This window comes from Lepidochelys kempii, chromosome 1, assembly GCF_965140265.1.
Source record: "Lepidochelys kempii isolate rLepKem1 chromosome 1, rLepKem1.hap2, whole genome shotgun sequence".
In the NCBI taxonomy this organism is placed as follows: Eukaryota; Metazoa; Chordata; order Testudines; family Cheloniidae; genus Lepidochelys; species Lepidochelys kempii.
Genome location: NC_133256.1, coordinates 106,453,256 through 106,473,042, shown reverse-complemented (window position 1 = coordinate 106,473,042; position 19,787 = coordinate 106,453,256). Strand labels below are relative to the sequence as shown.

The window sequence follows — 19,787 nt, the reverse complement described above, 5'->3', positions numbered from 1 at the left end:
CTCCCATCCAAGTTAATAAAATAAACTCTCTTGGACTTCAGTGAGTATTGGATCAGATCCTTTGTCACCAGTGAAATTCACAATTCAGTGTTCAAATATTATAATTTAATATCAATGAATGATCCAAATATTTTATTTTAAATACATTTGTATATATATTTTTAAAAGTGTACTTTTAAGTATAAATTGGTCTCTGACTAGTGAAAGCACACAATAAGATTGTTTGCTCATAATGAATTTGGTCAACTGTAATACTGGTGTCAAAAGTTTTCAGACAGGTGATGTTTCACAGGAACACAATTAGTAAAAATATAAATTTAAGACAAAGCCTCTCTACCAGTACAATTTTATGTCAAGTTGTATCTTATAACAATTTTACGCAATAAAGAATCTCTATTCGTTTTCTTACTGGTACTTTGGAAGTGTTAAAACTTTAATATGGAAGTACGTTTGTTCTTTTTCATACATAAAATATATTTGAGTAAATAGCTAGGTAACTAGCTTGATTTATTTTGGAAAAAACATAATTTTGCTTCTGAAGAAAATGTGTTTGAATTTCTTTTTTCATCCTTTTCTGGACTGTATTGCTTTAATGTTAATCTCTCTGTCTCTCTGTAACTACTAGTCAGTTAATTCCTTCTGTACTGGGACTAAAATGAGTAGTGAAAGCATTCAGCATCATGAGGGATCAAACTCTACATTATTATTATAAAATTATAAAATAATTTTAATATGAATAATTTTCTTATTCTGGCTGTGTTCACTCCATGTCTGATCCTAAGAGGCTCTGCAATTCCACTGAATTTAGTGACAAAAGGATCTGATTTTTCAGTCATTTGTCTGTATACTTTCTGCATTACATCAATGATGGACAATAAAAATATACTAATCAATTTCACTTTTGATTCTAGTTGGCTTCACTTTTTTGTTCTCATTCATTAGCAGGAGGCTCCCATGTTGCCTTAAATATTTTTTTGGAAAACTGGATAAAAAAGCACAAAATATATTGTTAACACAAGCATGCACACACACTTTTGGAAACAGGCACTGAGAAGCAATTTGCCTCAGAGAGAATGATAACACATATTGACAAAATGACCTCCTAGGATATAAAAGGGATGCATGCCCTGAACAAGTTGCAGCATATTCCCCTATATGCACCATGTCATGGCTCCCTCTCCTACTTCCTTTTGGGAACTGCATGTCCCCAGGGGAGGATGGATGGAGCAGTCTCTCTGCTTTTCTCTGAAACAAGCATATGCAATTCTTCCTGGCCCTTACATGGGCTGCAAAGAGTGGTAGGATGGAGAAGAAAGAAAAAAAACTTGGGCCCCACTCCCCTACTCTACACATGTTAAGCGCAAGGTGCAATCTGGCTCAAAGTAAATACTCATAATTGTCACCTGCATATGTTCTTGCTCTTTCTGATTAACTTTATCTTCAACATCCCAGTCCCACATAAACCCTCTCCCTGCCCTATGACGCCCTTTACAAAGAACGTTCATAGTTTGGAATATAAACCACAATATCCAAGACACCAGAAGAAATGTTAACTATCCAAGTCATGGATATCATTCATCTTTTCACTCTAGAAAGTTTATGTTACAGCTGGGGTGATACAGGGTTCATCTGTGACATGCGAGGATAACAGAAATTCAAGCCACTGAAAAGGTGGTGTTGCTTTTGACATATTTCCTCTTTATTTCTCAGGTAAAAGACTGAATGACTATGTGGGCCAGCCCACCATATAGTGTCAAGCAGGCCAGCTTGTAGCCTATGGGGATAGGTATTGTCTACTTATGGCATAGGTATAGGCTGTAAAGCAATGAGCATAGATGATAATAATGAGCACAGGCAATAGCTTAGCTAAACTAATCAAGGCATAGAATCATAGAATATCAGGGTTGGAAGGGACCCCAGAAGGTCATCTAGTCCAACCCCCTGCTCAAAGCAGGACCAATTCCCAGTTAAATCATCCCAGCCAGGGCTTTGTCAAGCCTGACCTTAAAAACTTCTAAGGAAGGAGATTCTACCACCTCCCTAGGTAACTCATTCCAGTGTTTCACCACCCTCTTAGTGAAAAAGTTTTTCCTAATATCCAATCTAAACCTCCCCCACTGCAACTTGAGACCATTACTCCTCGTTCTGTCATCTGCTACCATTGAGAACAGTCTAGAGCCATCCTCTTTGGAACCCCCTTTCAGGTAGTTGAAAGCAGCTATCAAATCCCCCCTCATTCTTCTCTTCTGCAGGCTAAACAATCCCAGCTCCCTCAGCCTCTCCTCATAACTCATGTGTTCCAGTCCCCTAATCATTTTTGTTGCCCTTCGCTGGACTCTCTCCAATTTATCCACATCCTTCTTGAAGTGTGGGGCCCAAAACTGGACACAGTACTCCAGATGAGGCCTCACCAATGTCGAATAGAGGGGAACGATCACGTCCCTCGATCTGCTCGCTATGCCCCTACTTATACATCCCAAAATGCCATTGGCCTTCTTGGCAACAAGGGCACACTGCTGACTCATATCCAGCTTCTCGTCCACTGTCACCCCTAGGTCCTTTTCCGCAGAACTGCTGCCTAGCCATTCGGTCCCTAGTCTGTAGCTGTGCATTGGGTTCTTCCGTCCTAAGTGCAGGACCCTGCACTTATCCTTATTGAACCTCATCAGATTTCTTTTGGCCCAATCCTCCAATTTGTCTAGGTACTTCTGTATCCTATCCCTCCCCTCCAGCGTATCTACCACTCCTCCCAGTTTAGTATCATCCGCAAATTTGCTGAGAGTGCAATCCACACCATCCTCCAGATCATTTATGAAGATATTGAATAAAACCGGCCCCAGGACCGACCCTTGGGGCACTCCACTTGATACCGGCTGCCAACTAGACATGGAGCCATTGATCACTACCCGTTGAGCCCGACAATCTAGCCAGCTTTCTACCCACCTTATAGTGCATTCATCCAGCCCATACTTCCTTAACTTGGTGACAAGAATACTATGGGAGACCGTGTCAAAAGCTTTGCTAAAGTCAAGAAACAATACATCCACTGCTTTCCCTTCATCCACAGAACCAGTAATCTCATCATAAAAGGCGATTAGATTAGTCAGGCATGATCTTCCCTTGGTGAATCCATGCTGGCTGTTCCTGATCACTTTCCTCTCATGCAAGTGCTTCAGGATTGATTCTTTGAGGACCTGCTCCATGATTTTTCCAGGGACTGAGGTGAGGCTGACTGGCCTGTAGTTCCCAGGATCTTTCTTCTTCCCTTTTTTTCCCTGGGGCATGAGGCCCCAGAAGCCTTAGCATAAGCAGCTAACCCAGCATAACCCTAGATCATAAAGAAATGGCAAGATAGAATGCTGTAATGATTAAACTGCTGACAGGTAACCACAAAATGCTAGTTTATACCAGCTTGAGATATTTTAAAATTAGGGACATCAGCAGATGTCCGACCACAAGAATACCATGGCAACTAATTGACGTCTATGCTATCTATGGGAGAAGGGTACCTGAGGGGAAGGAAATACAAAAAGAGACAAGGGGATGAAACCCCTACTGAATAATGCATTAAGCATAGTGGCAACAGTATAACATTATAAAAGTTGTATGCCTGTGTGCCTTGGGAGATATAACTCTTGGGAGCTGCCAGGATGATGGTGATGAAGAAGAAGAGCATGATGATGAAAATAAGGATTAACACTTCAGGTACTTCTGTGATGAGTATATGGATAGTCAGATGCTCATCCTGTCTTATTTCCATCTACCTTGCTGGGTTGGAGTGTTTGTAACTTTGCTAACACTGTTAATAAAACTATTAAAAATATAGAAGGATTTCCTAAGTGTGAATTTTGCAACCGTGCATGTCGGGGTTCCCAACTGAACAATAATTCTAATAAGGCTGGCCCTGATTTTGGGATAAGAACCTTCCAAAGCTCAGAGTGTTAATTGGGAATTCTTAAGTAATCAATATAAATCATACACAATCAATAGATCAGGCAAAACGCGCCACTGATTTCAACGGAGTATCATTGAGGTTCTGGCTCTTATATAAAGGAACATAGTTTTCAAAAGGATAATTTTTTAGGGTGCTTTTTGTGCACCTATATTTTACACCTACAGTCTCATCCTGTAACCTAGATCATTTGACCCAGAGAGCTTCCATACAGAGTGAAAGTCTTTTCAGTGGTCAAACAATGACACTGTGTTTTGGCCAAAAAAAAAAAAAAGTGATGTGTAAATTCCAGGAATATTACAGCTGTGATAAGCCCACCAATAAAACCAGAAGATCCAAGTATATATTTATTTGTATGACTGCCAGGCTGTATTCCCTGACCAGGTACAAAGAATATTAGAAAGAGGGAAAGCATGTGACAATTACAAAAAAGTTGGGCCAAATTGTTCCTGACTCTTAGGGAAAAAATTGAGTTGATAATGGAGAATTATTACTTACTATGAGTTATAAGTATAAAAGCTAACATGCTCATTGAATTCAATGAAAATGAGTAGTTTGACTAGAAGTTATGTCTGGTGGCTGGACTTAAACCAAGATATTGTAAGAATGACTAGTCAATGTATACTCTGTAGTCACGAGCCAGTTCCATGAGGTACATATTCTTTCTTACCACAGCTCGTGAACTCTGGCCTACTGACAAAACGATGCTATGGTTGATGTGATATTCCCAAACAATTGAAACATGGATCCCCTGCAGTTTGTTGAGGTTTTGCTGTATGCAGCAACTTCTGTTGTCTCCCTGTCTGTGATTAGGCCCTCCTCCCTTCACATGGGGGGGTCCTCTCAAATCCCAGCATGTTTCTCACGGTGAACCCAAACACCACTGCAATATACACTTCTTCTTCCAGGTTAAGGTCCTTTCTCAGCCACTTTCCTCAAAGCTGGATTTCTTTGATCCGAATATAAAATGGTCCTAAGGGCCTCCGGCAGGTGGTCACCAAAATGTCAGAGTGTGGACATAATAGCAGATAAACAGTTTCCTTCTTGTTTCTGCTGGGGTAAAACTTATCCCAGCTAGAATATTTGTTTGGGTATGTAGTGATTTTTAAAAATGTCAGTAATGTGCTCATAGTTCATATTGCCCGGTTCTTGAGGGAAACATATTTTTCAGGACAACAACTGTCTTGTTTCTCAACCAGAGTAGGGTAAATGGATCATTTCCTGCTAATGACTTCAGTGTAAATGGCATAAAAACACTGCTACTTGTTTGTACATAAACTTAAAAATCCTTATCTCTTCAAAGTGGAATTCATTCATTTTCCATTGCCATTTATTCATTTTTTAAAACCTTCTTTTTCTTCTTTTCTTTTTAACTGGATGCTTCTTCTTCCTTGCTACTTAATTGATCACCTTCATTTTGTTGTTTCAAAGGAACCCTTCAAAGGTATCCCAACTAAATGGACCCCATTTTCATTGCCATTTATTTTCTGGTTATGTCATCAAAAATCCAATCAGACACTTTAATTTAGCTACAATCCATAACCTGTGTGTCATCTTTGACTTGGATGTTTCTCTATGTCCTCATATCCAGGCTATGTGTAAATCATGCTGATTCTTTCTTTATAACATCTCTCATCATCTCATGTCTCAGTTACTGGAATGGTTAGGAACCACAAGGAAAGGGATAGATAATAAGATAGAAAATATCATAATGCCACTATATAAATCCATGGTAAACCCACACCTTAAATACTGTGTGCAGTTCTGGTCACCCCATCTCAAAAAAAGATATATTAGAATGGGAAAGGCAATAAAGGCAGAGAAGGGCAACAAAAATGACAAGGGGAATGGAACAACTTTCATATGAGGGGAGATTAGAAAGACTGGGACTGTTCAGTTTAGAAAAGAGATGCATAAGTGGGTATTTGATAGAGGTCTATAAAATCATGAACATTGTGGAGATAGTGAATAGGGAAGTATTATTTACCCCTTCACATAACATACAAACTAGGGGTCACCTGATGAAATTCTAGGCAGCAGATTCAAAACAAATATAAGGAAGTACTTCTTCACACAGTGCATAATCAACCTGTGGAATTCATTGCCACAGAATGTTGTGAAGTCCAAAAGTATAAGTGGGTTCAAAAAAAGAAGTAGATAAGCTCATGAAGGATAACTCCATCAATGGCTATGAGCCAAGATAATCAGGGATGCAACACCATACTCTGAGTGTCCCTAAGCTTCTAACTGCGAGAAGCTGGGACTGGATGGCAGGGGACTTATCACTTAATAAATTGCCCTGTTCTGTTCATTTCCTCTAAAGCGTTTAGCACTGGCCACTGTTGGAAGATAGGATACTAGGCTAGTTGGACCATTGTTCTGACCAAATATGGCCATTTTTATGTCCTTCTCTCTGACTTTGACAAATCCAATCTTGCCCTGCTCATATCCATTCAGAATTCTGCTGCAAAGATCATTTTCCTAGCTTTGACTATATTACCCCCCTCTTTGAATTCCTGCACTGGCTCCCCCTTCTTCACTGCATCAAACTGCTTGTATTCACTTTCAAGGCGATTCCTTACCCTGCCTATCATCTCTCATTCACTGGATGCTCACCTCTGATCAGTTCATAATGCCTTCCTTCACTGCCCACTTATTAAATTTCCAAACAAGACCCTCTATGCTTTCTCCCATGCTGCTCCACACACTTGGGAGGAACTCCCCATCAGTGTCCACACAGCTACCTCATTAGCCACCTTTAAAGCCCTCCTCAAAACTCTTCTTTGCCTATAAACAGTTTGACAATAGTTAGGCTGCTGGTGCGCAGAGACCCTTACATACCATGCTGACAAATACTGTCTCAGTGTTTACTTGTACTTGTATCCATTTGCTGTCCCTTGTCTTATACTTAGATTGTAAGCTCCTTGGAGCAGGGACTGGTTTTTTTGCTCAGTGTTTGTACAGCACCTAGCACAAGGGGTACTAGCCCATGATTAGGACTCCTAGGCCCTACAGTAATTCAAATAAATTAATAATAAATAATAATAATAATAAGAAGAAGAATGACAAGAAGGAGAAGAGTACAAATAACAAGAAGGAGAAAAAGAGGAAGAAGAAATCATTCAAGTTTGCTTCCATTGTCTGTAATGCATTTCTATATAATGGACTGGAGCAAAAGCTTAGAATCAAACACTGAATTTTGGGTGTGTTTGTGTGGATGAGTGCCCTTTTCGACAACAACCATGGACTGAACCTGGAGCACTCCAGAGCTAAAACATAAGCTGGTATAGCTTGAGCTAAAGCTCTGTAACTGGCAACTGTAGCACCTCAAATCCTCTATGGATCAGCACAGAAGGGGCCCTCACTCTCACCAGTGGGTTACATTTACAACATATTTGGATTGAATTTTGCACTTTTGTCCATCTCTGCATATAGACACAGAGTGTAGCTAGTACTGCATGGATATATGAGGAGAGAAGAAGGAGGAAGTAGTTTTCATTACCTTCACGTCAACACAACCACAATTCCACTAGCTGAACGTGAGGACAAGAAGAGTCAAGCACTGGAAGTGCAGAGCTTTCTCTGTTAAAGGATATAGCAGTTGTTGCTTCCAGGGACTCCTGCTGGCAAGGAGACTCTCCATATCCTGCCCTCCCAAAGCCTCAACATGTGCTGTGGCTTAAATAGTCATGACATTTCCCATGATGTGTGTACACCATTGGTTCATATATAACATACTCTGCCTTATTTAACTCTCTGAAGTGTTTCGCAATATTTTTTTGTCTGAAAAGCCCGATAAGAAATAAAATTATTGTGTGTTATAACTCTTCATTTTTATCTGAGTGTGAGATTACAAAAAGATTTCTTTGCAGTTACTGTCAAAACAACAAACTTGAAAACAATTTATGGTATTTCTCGATTCAGATCAATGATACATAGGGTATTATATGTCATCTCTTGGATGTTGTATGTCTATAAAGGTGTTAGTGATTTTTTTATTACAGACCAGATTTGCTCGATTGCCACATTTTTCTTCAAAGATGATCAGAGTTTTCTGCCAGCTAATGGCTGAACTTGACAGACATTAATAATGAATTTTAGAGCCTTTCATTTAGAGCAGTGACAACAGGCTAAGGGTAACAACTCACAGCAGTATCCAGGATTAATTTTTTTTAACTTCTGAACATTCAACAAAAAGAAGTGATTGACAACAAATATTAAATCAAGTATGAACAAATAGGGCCCTGGAAACTATAATGAATATGCAGTTCTTTCTGAGAGGATAGACTGCTGAAAGCAATAAGATTTCACAAAATAAGAGCTATGGCTTAAGCTATAATGAAACAATAAATACATTCTTAACAAATGTGAAAATATGTTTTCCCATTTTTCATTGTCAGATGTTGGCTGCTTTTTTACTGCTATATGCCAAATAGTGCTGTGAGGTTTGTTTTATTTTTTAAATAGACGAGTAGGAGTGTAGATTCTCTAATTCAGAAATTGGTGAAAAAGCAGCCATCATTATTGGCCTCACTGTCTTGAACACTGGTGACAGAAGAACCAGACATTTCAGAAAGGGGTAATCCAAAATCTCGTGGTAGGATGTACACTTCCCAGACATTATTCTATGTAGCAGGCTGGTTGGCTACTAATAGCTGTTTTATTTAATGTATCATTATGGATCCAATACTGGAAACTGATAAATACCCTCAGCACTCACTGATGTCAAGTGAATCAATACTCAGAGCTTAAACCAATCTCCAAAAGAGGTTTCACAGGTCTTGGTGGCAATTCTTCTACTTTTCCCCTGCTATGGTGGAACACCCAAACTTTGTGGCACATTTCTAGGAGCCTCTGTGTTATGAGAGAATTGGATCTGACATAACTCGCAGCCAATCTGGCCTTGGCTTAGGCAGACAGAACAACGGCAGCTGCCGTGTGTTACTAACAAGGGCAGATTCATGAGGAGGAGGTGGTGGTGGGGGCGGGGGGAGGAATGTGAATAGCTGAGCTTGAGTGTGGGTGCCTGTGTTTGTAAGTTTCTTGCTCAAAGCTGCTTTGCCGATAAGTAGAAATTATGAGTTCTTTGTTGTTGCTAAGGAAACCCCAACCTATTAAAAGTTACTATGAGTGCTTTGTTTTGAGTTACCTATACAAGAGTTTAATGAGTGTGCGCACTTTGGAGAAGTTTGGGAGAAGTCTGAGAGGACTTCCATGAGCTAGGAGACTGACATCTAACACCCCAGTAGCTAGGAGAAAGGCTGGCCACTGGACCGTGTGCTGCTGAATCACTAGATACTGCCTCAGACTGTGGGTACCTATATCTATCTGGGATGCTTCTAGACTATTGCTAGATTTTAATGTGTGCTTTAAACTCAATGAAAAAGGATTTTTAGGTAAAAGCACTCTTGGTGTACCAATCATTTATCAGACGGAGGTGCTGTGTCCCCCACTGATTTATTTCTTGACGCCGTCTGGAAAACAGGGACTAGTTACCATAGCTTTGGGTTCAGATAACCTGGGTAACAACTAGGTTGAGATTTAATTTGCATAGTTAGTCATATTATAAATATAAAAGGAGTACTTGTGGCACCTTAGAGACTAACCAATTTATTTGAGCATGAGCTTTCGTGAGCTACAGCTCACTTCATCGGATGCATATTGTGGAAACTGCAGAAGACATTATATACACAGAGACCATGAAACAATACCTCCTCCCACCCCACTCTCCTGCTGATCTAAAGTGATCATCAAGTTGGGCCACACACACACACACACACACACACACACACAAACTCACTCTCCTGCTGGTAATAGCTCATCCAAAGTGACCACTCTCCCTACAATGTGCATGATAATCAAGGTGGGCCATTTCCAGGACAAATCCAGGTTTTCTAACCACACCCACCCCCCCCCCCCCCACACACACACAAACTCACTCTCCTGCTGGCAATAGCTCATCCAAACTGACCACTCTCCTTACAATGTTCATGATAATCAAGGTGGGCCATTTCCAGCATAAATCCAAGTTTAACCAGAACGTCGGGGGGGGGGGGGGGGGATAGAAAAAAACAAGGGAAAATAGGCTACCTTGCATAATGACTTAGCCACTCCCAGTCTCTATTTAAGCCTAAATTAATAGTATCCAATTTGCAAATGAATTCTAATTCAGCAGTTTCTCGCTGGAGTCTGGATTTGAAGTTTTTTTGTTGTAAGATAGCGACCTTCATGTCTGTGATTGCGTGACCAGAGAGATTGAAGTGTTCTCCGACTGGTTTATGAATATTATAATTCTTGACATCTGATTTGTGTCCATTTATTCTTTAACGTAGAGACTGTCCAGTTTGACCAATGTACATGGCAGAGGAGCATTGCTGGCACATGATGGCATATATCACATTGGTGGATGTGCAGGTGAATGAGCCTCTGATAGTGTGGCTGATGTTATTAGGCCCTTTGATGGTGTCCCCTGAATAGATATGTGGGCGCAGTTGGCAATGGGCTTTGTTGCAAGGATAGGTTCCTGGGTTAGTGGTTCTGTTGTGTGACATGTGGTTGTTGGTGAGTATTTGCTTCAGGTTGCGGGGCTGTCTGTAGGCAAGGACTGGCCAGTCTCCCAAGATTTGTGAGAGTGTTGGGTCATCCTTCAGGATAGGTTGTAGATCCTTAATAATGTGTTGGAGGGGTTTTAGTTGGGGGCTGAAGGTGACAGCTAGTGGTGTTCTGTTATTTTCTTTGTTAGGCCTGTCCTGTAGTAGGTGACTTCTGGGAACTCTTCTGGCTCTATCAATCTGTTTCTTCACTTCCGCAGGTGGGTATTGTAGTTGTAAGAATGCTTGATAGAGATCTCGTAGGTGTTTCTCTCTGTCTGAGGGGTTGGAGCAAATGCGGTTGTATCGCAGAGCTTGGTTGTAGACGATGGATCGTGTGGTGTGGTCAGGGTGAAAGCTGGAGGCATGTAGGTAGGAATAGCAGTCAGTAGGTTTCCGGTATAGGGTGGTGTTTATGTGACCATCGTTTATTAGCACTGTAGTGTCCAGGAAGTGGATCTCTTGTGTGGACTGGACCAGGCTGAGGTTGATGGTGGGATGGAAATTGTTGAAATCATGGTGGAATTCCTCAAGGGCTTCTTTTCCATGGGTCCAGACGATGAAGATGTCATCAATATAGCGCGAGTAGGGGCGTTAGGGGACAAGAGCTGAGGTAGCCAGCCCTACGCTACCAGCACTCCCAGCTACCTTCGAGACACCACTGACTTCCTGAGGAAACTACAATCCATCGGTGATCTTCCTGATAACACCATCTTGGCCACTATGGATGTAGAAGCCCTCTACACCAACATTCCACAGAAAGATGGACTACAAGCCATCAAGAACACTATCCCACTATCCCTGATAATGTGGGGTGGTGGTGTGAGAAAACCTGGATTTGTGCTGGAAATGGCCCACCTTGATTATCATGCACATTGTAGGGAGAGTGGTCACTTTGGATGAGCTATTACCAGCAGGAGAGTGAGTTTGTGTGTGTGTGTGGCCCAACTTGATGATCACTTTAGATAAGCTATTACCAGCAGGAGAGTGGGGTGGGAGGAGGTATTGTTTCATGGTCTCTGTGTATATAATGTCTTCTGCAGTTTCCACAGTATGCATCCGATGAAGTGAGCTGTAGCTCACGAAAGCTCATGCTCAAATAAATTGGTTAGTCTCTAAGGTGCCACAAGTACTCTTTTTCTTTTTGCGAATACAGACTAACACGGCTGTTACTCTGAAACCTGTCATTATAAATATATGCATCTTAGGTACATTATAAAATTCTTTCAAATCCCATTTGTCTTCCAGGGAGATATACCAAAAATACAAAGGCATGAATAAATAAAATAATGTACTCACCTCAGAGTTATGTGAAACATCTTACTGATTCGATTTCATTGTCTCTCTCCTCCAGTCTCCTTATTTTCTCGTTTATCCCTATATCATTTCCCTTTTCTGTCATTTTAATCTCCCCTTTGTTTTCTCTTCTTGATCTCTTTTTTATTATTCTTGCTCTGTCTCTCTTCCTCCTTTTCTTCTTTCCTAATCTTCTTATCCATATCACCACATCTCTTCCCGCCTCTCTTCTTTGCCTTCCTTCTCAGTCTTTTTGTCCTTGCTACAAGCCACCTTGTTTGAATCATCCATTGTTTGGTTCCCAGCTTATCCCCACAGTTATTTCCCCACTGCTTTTGCCCTGCCCATCACTTTCCATCTGTTCTTTATCTCCAAGTTGTTCCCCTCATCTACTTTACAGACTGTCCATGCCGCTTTTTATGGAAACTTTTAGCCAGCCTGCTCTTTCCTCTCCACTGTGTCTCTTTCTCTTCATCTCCCAAGCCACAGATCACGGTAGAAAATGGTAATAACAATTATATTAAAAATACAGACAAACAATTCACAATTGTATAGGGAAAAAAATCAGAAAGGCCAGCCCACCTTCATTTTAATGCAGGGTGCCTGGTAGTACTTGGCAAAACTTTCTGGATGAAACTTTTTTTGTTTTGTGTGTGCAGAAAAATGCAGATCTAGGTTGAATGAAACATTTTGTGACGTTGTGTCGATTTTGGCTAATTGTTTTGAATGAAGTGAAAGACATTCGGAAATATTAAAATGAACCATTTTGACATCATCAGAACTAAGTGTTTTGGTTTTCTGAGCTAGATTCACAGGGGAACTTAGGTATCATTCATGGAGCAGGAGGCAGCAGTGGACTCCTTATATCCAAAAACCCAGCCAACATTTTATGGGGGGGACTCTCCTGTTGAAGCTCTCCCACTTTGAATGTTTGTTTCTTAGATTCCCTGTGCTTAATAATGTTAACTTTTCAATAACTGTGCTTTGGGATCAGTTCCTGGAATGTCACTAAACTGAAAAGAATACATAAATCTCACCTTGCACACCCCGATCATGATGCTGCTCTGTGCAGGGCTGGTCCCTCAGAGTATGTTATCGCAGAGGCAGCAGTATTTCCATCTAAATAAGGCTGTAAGGTAACTGAGAAGAGGAAGCATCTTTTGGCTTTCTCCTCCATTTTGGAGAGCTTCTGTGCCCCTTGCCAAGGTGCCTAGAGTAGGATGGGAGCTCTATACCGTGGAGCCACGCACCACTGAAAGGCCCAAAATATCTACCAAGAATTCACTTGAAAAGGAGAATAGGTTAAGATAAAAGAAATTTTGAGTTAAGTCTGAGAAAGGAAGAGATTCCAGTGCTCTGTCTCAAAACAGCAGTGACTGGAGATTGCATGTTGAAGCTGCCAAGAGGCAGAACAAATTAGGTTTTTTCCCAGAAGGAAATTAGGGGTTTACCTAGAAGGGAGAGGCAGATCTCTCTTCTGTGACTGACAGATCTGATCCCGTCTTCTGACGAGCTTGAGCACAGGAAAACTTTTGTTGGAATGGCAGACTTGGACATAATGAAAAAAATCATTTTCTTCAAGAGTAGCTTTACTGTACAGCTTTAGTTTATATTTTGAAAGCTTATCTTTGCAACAGAATGGGCTAGAAAGCTTTTCTATTAAATAAAAGATTAGACTAAATGGAATCTTGAATCCCCAATTAGGGGAAAAATCCTCATTGTTGTGCATTAACACATATTTTTTTAAAAGATGTAGTATCTGAGTAGATTCACCCACATGGAACACCTTCTCACCAGTCTGTTACTGGCCTCTCCTTTGGACCACTGATCCTCAGATCTATGACACCCAATCCAGCCCACCATATTGTTTAGGGATGCAAGAAGGATGATATTAATGCTACCGCACCAGACCCAGTTTAAAGGCATGAGGCATTTGTTTTTATCTGGCATCCACTTGCTATGTATATATTCTACTGAACCTGGAAACTTATGACCATGCAGTCACAGAACTGTAAAAGGGCAGTAAAGGTAACTAGTACTGTAAAGTAAAGTAATTAGTGCTGGCTGAAAAAAGGTAAGTATGTTTTGTGAGGTTTTTTTAAAGAAATATTTTTCATTTCTTTTGAAGAAAATTCATTTTTGATAAAACATTTTGAAACAAAATTTCACTTTGAAATTCATTTTCTTTTGGTGAAATTCATTTTCTTTCCACTCTCCTATTTTTAAATTTTCTCCCTCTTTTCCAGTGTGTGTGAGAGAGAGAGAAAGTGGGATTTTTCTGACAATTCCTAAATGTGAAATGGCCTGTCAAAATTTTTCATTTTAAATTTTTGACAAAATCAAAAATATTTGGATGAAAACGAAATTATTGTCAAAACCCTATTGTTCAATTAAAACAGTTTTTGTCAAAAATTGTCAACCAGCACTAGGGATAATCATCTGAGTAACTGATTTTAATTCTATGGGATATTTGGTGCTAATTCTGAATTATATGAAATCTTCATTATTATTTAAAATTAAAAGCCTCTGGTGCTTTACATGTTATGCTCCTGTAAAAGGACTTGAAATTTGCTCTTTAATGTGTGTATATGTGTGTTTTTGTTGCACTGAGTGTAGAATGTACCATGAGCCACATTACTATAACTTCATCTGTGATATATCAGAGTCATGAGATTGTGTGACATAAGTGAAATTAACTCTTCTCACCTCTAGAAGCAATTCTCAGTACGAGATTTAAAAAAGCGTAAGTATAAAAAGACCCTGCAGGCTAATGAATCAGTTTCCTTTAGCTGAAGTGACAGAGCATCTGCCAAGACTCTGTTTCAGTCCCATGTATGCCTCTTCCTATATAGCAATTAGGATCTTTACAGATCTGTGCAACAATCTTTGTCTGATTACATGTCTGTAAAAGAATTGCTGTTAAGTGATAAAGTGAGGCTAATGAAGTGAAGCATGGTAAAATGACTTACCCTAGGCTCTCATATTGCTAATGTCACCAGCAGTGTGCTAAGAAATGCCAATTGTAATTAAAACAAATCATTGTCAAATACATTTCATAGCATACTCATAATGAGGAATGCTTTTCACAATGTGAATTTTCTCATCTCTCTGCTGAGAAAAATGAACACAGATTTCTTTCAGGAGTTCTTTTCTTGGTAGCAAAACTGTAGCGACATTTTGGGATGCAGGTATTCATTAGAGCAGATTCTATTGGAAAAGCATAAAATGCAAGCCCACTTTCTGTGGTAGAGGTAAGATATCTTCATCTTACTGAAGTTGTATTTAAGATTGCACTTGTAGGTATGAGTTTTGAGAACATGAAATGGAATTTATTTTGGAGACAAGACTTCGGTGAGTGTGTTCAAGTTTATGATATTTGGGTGGCAAGGCATTTGTGTTTGGTGTGGATGTAAACATTGCGTTAACCGGTGAGTTCCTTGATTTTTAGTGTTTTTGTTTATAGGAAGTGCACTTCAGCAACATTACCTTACATTCCTTAACCACTTTACATGAAGTAGCATAAATTAAACAATAATTTCAAAGTGACCACGGTGCAACATTTACTCTCCTTTTGTAACAACTGATATTTACAGTGATTTCTGTACTGTTACATGAACAAATAACAAAGCTTTTACAAAGAGATGGCCTAGTGTGCAGGGGTCGACACTGCTCTAAAAATGATATCTGTGTTCATTACAAGTATATGCCCTTGTGAATTTATCTTACATAAATCTTCAGGAATGCCAACTAAGGAATGGGAAAGAGAGAAGTAAAATCTGGAGTAACCACTCAAGAATTTACTTCCTGTTGACAAATCAGCATATATGGTTTCTGGAGATATTCTGCTGTAAGAAGAAAGTTTTCTTCTGATTTTTTTAAAAAGATAAGAATCTTGATTTCGATTATCTCTTTTCTTTTTTGGAGTTGGTTATACCTGTAAGGCACAGACTTCTGCTGTAGGCAATGTGGTGGATACTGCAATCTTTGGCCCAGATCTGCAAAGGTATTTCTGTGCCTAAATCCCACTGGAATTAAGGGGAGTTAGGTGCCTAAATACCTTTGAGAATCGGTGGCTTTGTTCCTCAAGCAACTACAATACATTGTGAAGCTCTGGAGATTGTGGCTACTGCACAACCTTATTATAGGGTGCAATGTATGTGGCCACCTGTACCAGAGCAACTCTGGTGGTTGCTCAGGGCGGGGAAGGATAGGGCCTAAGCAACACTTTTGGAGAGGCTAATGTTGTTTTTGAGTGCCAGCATGCCATAGTTTTTGCGCTCTGAGACTAAATACTGCGATTGCCAGAGCCTTTGCACGGGGAATAGAAAAGAATGAGGATCTTTAGACCACCCAGATTGCATACCTATGTAGGGCCTGGCAGAACCCGTTGTTTTTCAAGACTGACTGTGATACTAAGAGTGAAATCCTGGCCCCCAGGGGCAGTGGGTAAATTAGGCCAGGAGAGGCTTGCCCTCCCCTGGCGCTGCCACCGGACCCCTGGTTGCGGGATTTGGGGGGGGCAGTTTTTGCTTTATTATGCCCCATGCAGGTTCCAGGGCGGCTGAGGAGGCAGTATGTGCTATTCAACTTCCTGGGTTCATCAGTAGTCTCTCTAGACTACAGGGAGGTTACTGATGGACCCAGGAAGCTGAGTAGCACTGCCTCAGTGACCCTGGAACCTGCATAGGGCATATCAAAAACTTCTTTGGACCACAGTGAGATGGGCAACCGCATGTGAGGAGGGACAGGCCAAAGCCTTTAGGAAGGAGAAGAGAGCAAGGGGTGTTGTTGCCCGGTGGAGCCCATGGTGTGGTGTACGCCAGACATAGCAGTGTCATGCCTTGTCCTGCCCCGCCCCATTCCTTGCCATTATAGTGATGAGTATCCCCGCCTGTCACGCGGGAGACAGGACTTCGATTCCCCGATGCGGAAGGCGATGCCTTCTGAATGGGGAGAAAGAAATGCTTTGCCCGGCCAGCACATTCCTCACCTCCTCCTTCTATGGCAACTTCTGTTCACACCCCACAGTGCTGATTTTCACCCCCAAAGCGACAAATAGCCAGCAAGGCCACCCCTGCCTGCATGCCCTAGCGAAAGCCTCTATATCGCCTTCTGCCACTGGGCCCAGCTTCAAGGTCTGCACGCTGGGGCACGTTTCAGCGTCACAAAGGGAAATACTCTGGCCAAGGGCATGAGGACAATCGCTCAGCCAAATGGGGTGGCAGCTGGTCAAGGGGCGAGGAAGAGAGAAAAGCAGACAGGCAGCAGGCTGGCCTCCTGTCTTTTTTCCTTTTGTTATGATTTTTACTGTGACAGTAAGGGGGAAACTTGAGAAATACCAATGGCTGACGGTGAGGTTGGTGGCTACCCTGAGAGCACAGAACTGAGCATTTCCCACTCTGTTGCTATGTTATCCGGCAGCTGGCTGTGATCATATAGTGTAGGGATTGGCACTCTTTGACCTGCGGCCCGCCAGGGTAAGCCTCCTGGTGAGCTGGGCCTGTTTGTTTACCTGTCGTGTCCGCAGATTCGGCTGATCACAGCTCCCAATGGCTGCGGTTCACCGTTCCAGGCCAATGAGGGCTGCGGGAAGGGTGGCCAGCACATCCCTCGGCCCGCACCACTTCCTGCAGCCCCCATTGGCCTGGAACGGTGAACTGCATCCAGTGGGAGCTGTGATCAGCCAAACCTGCAGATACGACAGGAAAACAAAGCAGCCTGGCCCGCCAGGGGGCTTACACTGGCGGCAGTGGGCCAAATGGCCGCGGCTCATTGGCTGGGTCGGTGGCAGTGGGGGGAGAAGGTTCGGGGCTTTGGCTGGCCCAAAACTCTTCTGACCAAGGGCGGGGGGCACTCAGGCCTCTGGCCAGCGCGGGGGTCCTTCGAGCAAGTGGGGATTCGTGGCTTTAGCTGCAGGGGAGGGGCAGGTGGTCTTAGGGCTCTGGATTGTGGGGTGGGCGGGGGAAGAGGCAGAGCTGGGGGCTAGCCTCTCCTAGGGGGGCTTCACCTGCCAGCCATGCTGGGCCCATTGAACTCATGGACAAAACTCCCATTGACTGTAGAGCCAGGATTTCACATAGTTGTTTTGGATTGCCAAAAATAAAAAACAAACTAACAATAAAAATCTTATACATTTAGAGAAAGCATATCCCTTACCTTTTAGTACAACATTTTGAAAATTGCATCGTCTAATCAGATCTTACTAATGAGGAAACTCCTCTCTGCTCTAACATATATTCCCCTTGGACTTCATTTGGCAGTTACAGCAAGATTTTTACAGTCTCAGATAAAACCTGGCTCACAATTCTATTTTTTTTTAAAAGACAGGATGAAACATATGAGGCTTACAAATGGAAATACTAATTCTATCTGTTAAGTAAGGTAAAAATAATGGCTTGAAGGCCTAATGCCTGAATAGAATTGAAAAACTGGAATGCAAAGTGTTTCAGGTTTTGTATAAAATACTGAAGAAAATAATGAAGAAAATACATTACTCCAAGTTCACCATTCTTCCCCCACATTTGTTTTACTTAATGTACTTTAAAGTTAATTTTATGTTGGTAATACTTTATATTAAATTCTGTTAATTAAACACAAATATTAAAGTAACTAAGGTGCAATATTTATACTCCTTTTGTACCTAATGATATTTTCAGTGACTTCAATACTGTTGCATGAAGAGACTATATAATTATTCATTTTGTCTTATGAAGCTGATTATTATTCAGGTCTTTCTGGTGCGACAGTGAGTATCTTGGGAGAGATCAGTGTCCTCTTTCCCCCAGGTTGCTGAGTCAGATTGTCTTCCTGAAAATTATACCCTCACAAACCAGCAATTTAAAGTGATATAAACTTTGAATTGTGGCATTAGAAACCTCCAGGAAGATCATCTCTGCAATGAAAAAACTTGAAAAGTATACTCATAATTGTATTTGGCTTAATATAAAGAGAATAATTTAAGGGAAACCTGTATTTTTCAAAGCCAACACAAACATGTGAATAGGGAATGTATGCAGTATGCAGTCTCTGTGAGCATTCTTATTCATTTCAGCAGTGTATATTAGACCATCTTTAAAATATTTACCTGACTAGTGTGGCTCTCCCTGTGCCTTTGATTTGATGAGCTTGCTGTAGTGTTGGCTGACAGTCTTGAATATTCATTTTCCTCCAGTAAACCTAAAGCAGAATAATACTAACTTATAGCCTGACATTCATATAGTGCCAGACTTTCAGCCAGAGATTGAAAACACTTGACATTTTTTACTAAATGAGTATAAAAGACACAAATATGATGACATATTACTATACCCAGGCTTACTGAAATTTTCCAAGAGATAAATTGTTGTTATAACTTATCAGCTACAAACAATACTGTTGGTGTATGTGCTACTTTACAGAGAGAACAATGATGCTGGAAAAGCTTACAATATAGATTATGCTGCTTTTACACCAGCCAGGGATTCTCCCTATGTCAGAGGAATCCCTGGTTCCCTTTCAGAACAATTTCCCATCCCCTTTGTGCCCATGGAACAGTGCAAAGGGGACAGAGCAGAGGGCCAAGACCTGGCTCTAAATGAATTTTCCAAGATCATGTAGGAAGTCTGTGGAAGAGCTGGGCTTAGCACCTTGATCTCCTGAGCCCCAGTCCAGTGTCTTCACCATAAGAACACCCTTTCCTCCAGAATCAAGCTCTAAATTATGTTTGTACACTGCACTCTTTGCAAATTTTTGTGTATTGTATATAAAAGGCATGGTATCTTTAGAGAAATAATCAGAGGTCCAAAATGTAATAAAGCATAAACTAAAATGAGAACTTGTAATACATTGAGTGTTTTGCTTGTGTAAATGGCCCGGGAACCATTCTGTCTTGCAAACTTCTACTTGCCCAATCACCAGAGGTGATTTTTTAAACAGATAAAAAACAACTCTTCTGTATGTGGATATTAATT

At 41.0% G+C, this 19,787-nt stretch overlaps 1 protein-coding gene across 8 annotated transcripts in view; it reads right to left on the bottom strand.

Annotated features, from left to right (window-relative positions):
• MYO16 (myosin XVI) overlaps positions 1-19,787 on the bottom strand; it is a 607,668-nt gene that overhangs the window by 10,942 nt on the left and 576,939 nt on the right. For 7 of the 8 annotated variants that reach the window (XM_073349543.1, XM_073349563.1, XM_073349518.1 and 4 more), the window contains one exon: positions 18,923-19,014. The exons of the other annotated variant lie outside the window; for it this stretch is intronic. In XM_073349543.1, coding sequence (XP_073205644.1) covers positions 18,923-19,014 — 92 coding nt within the window. The remainder of the gene's footprint in view (positions 1-18,922; positions 19,015-19,787) is intronic. 8 annotated transcript variants of the gene reach the window in all.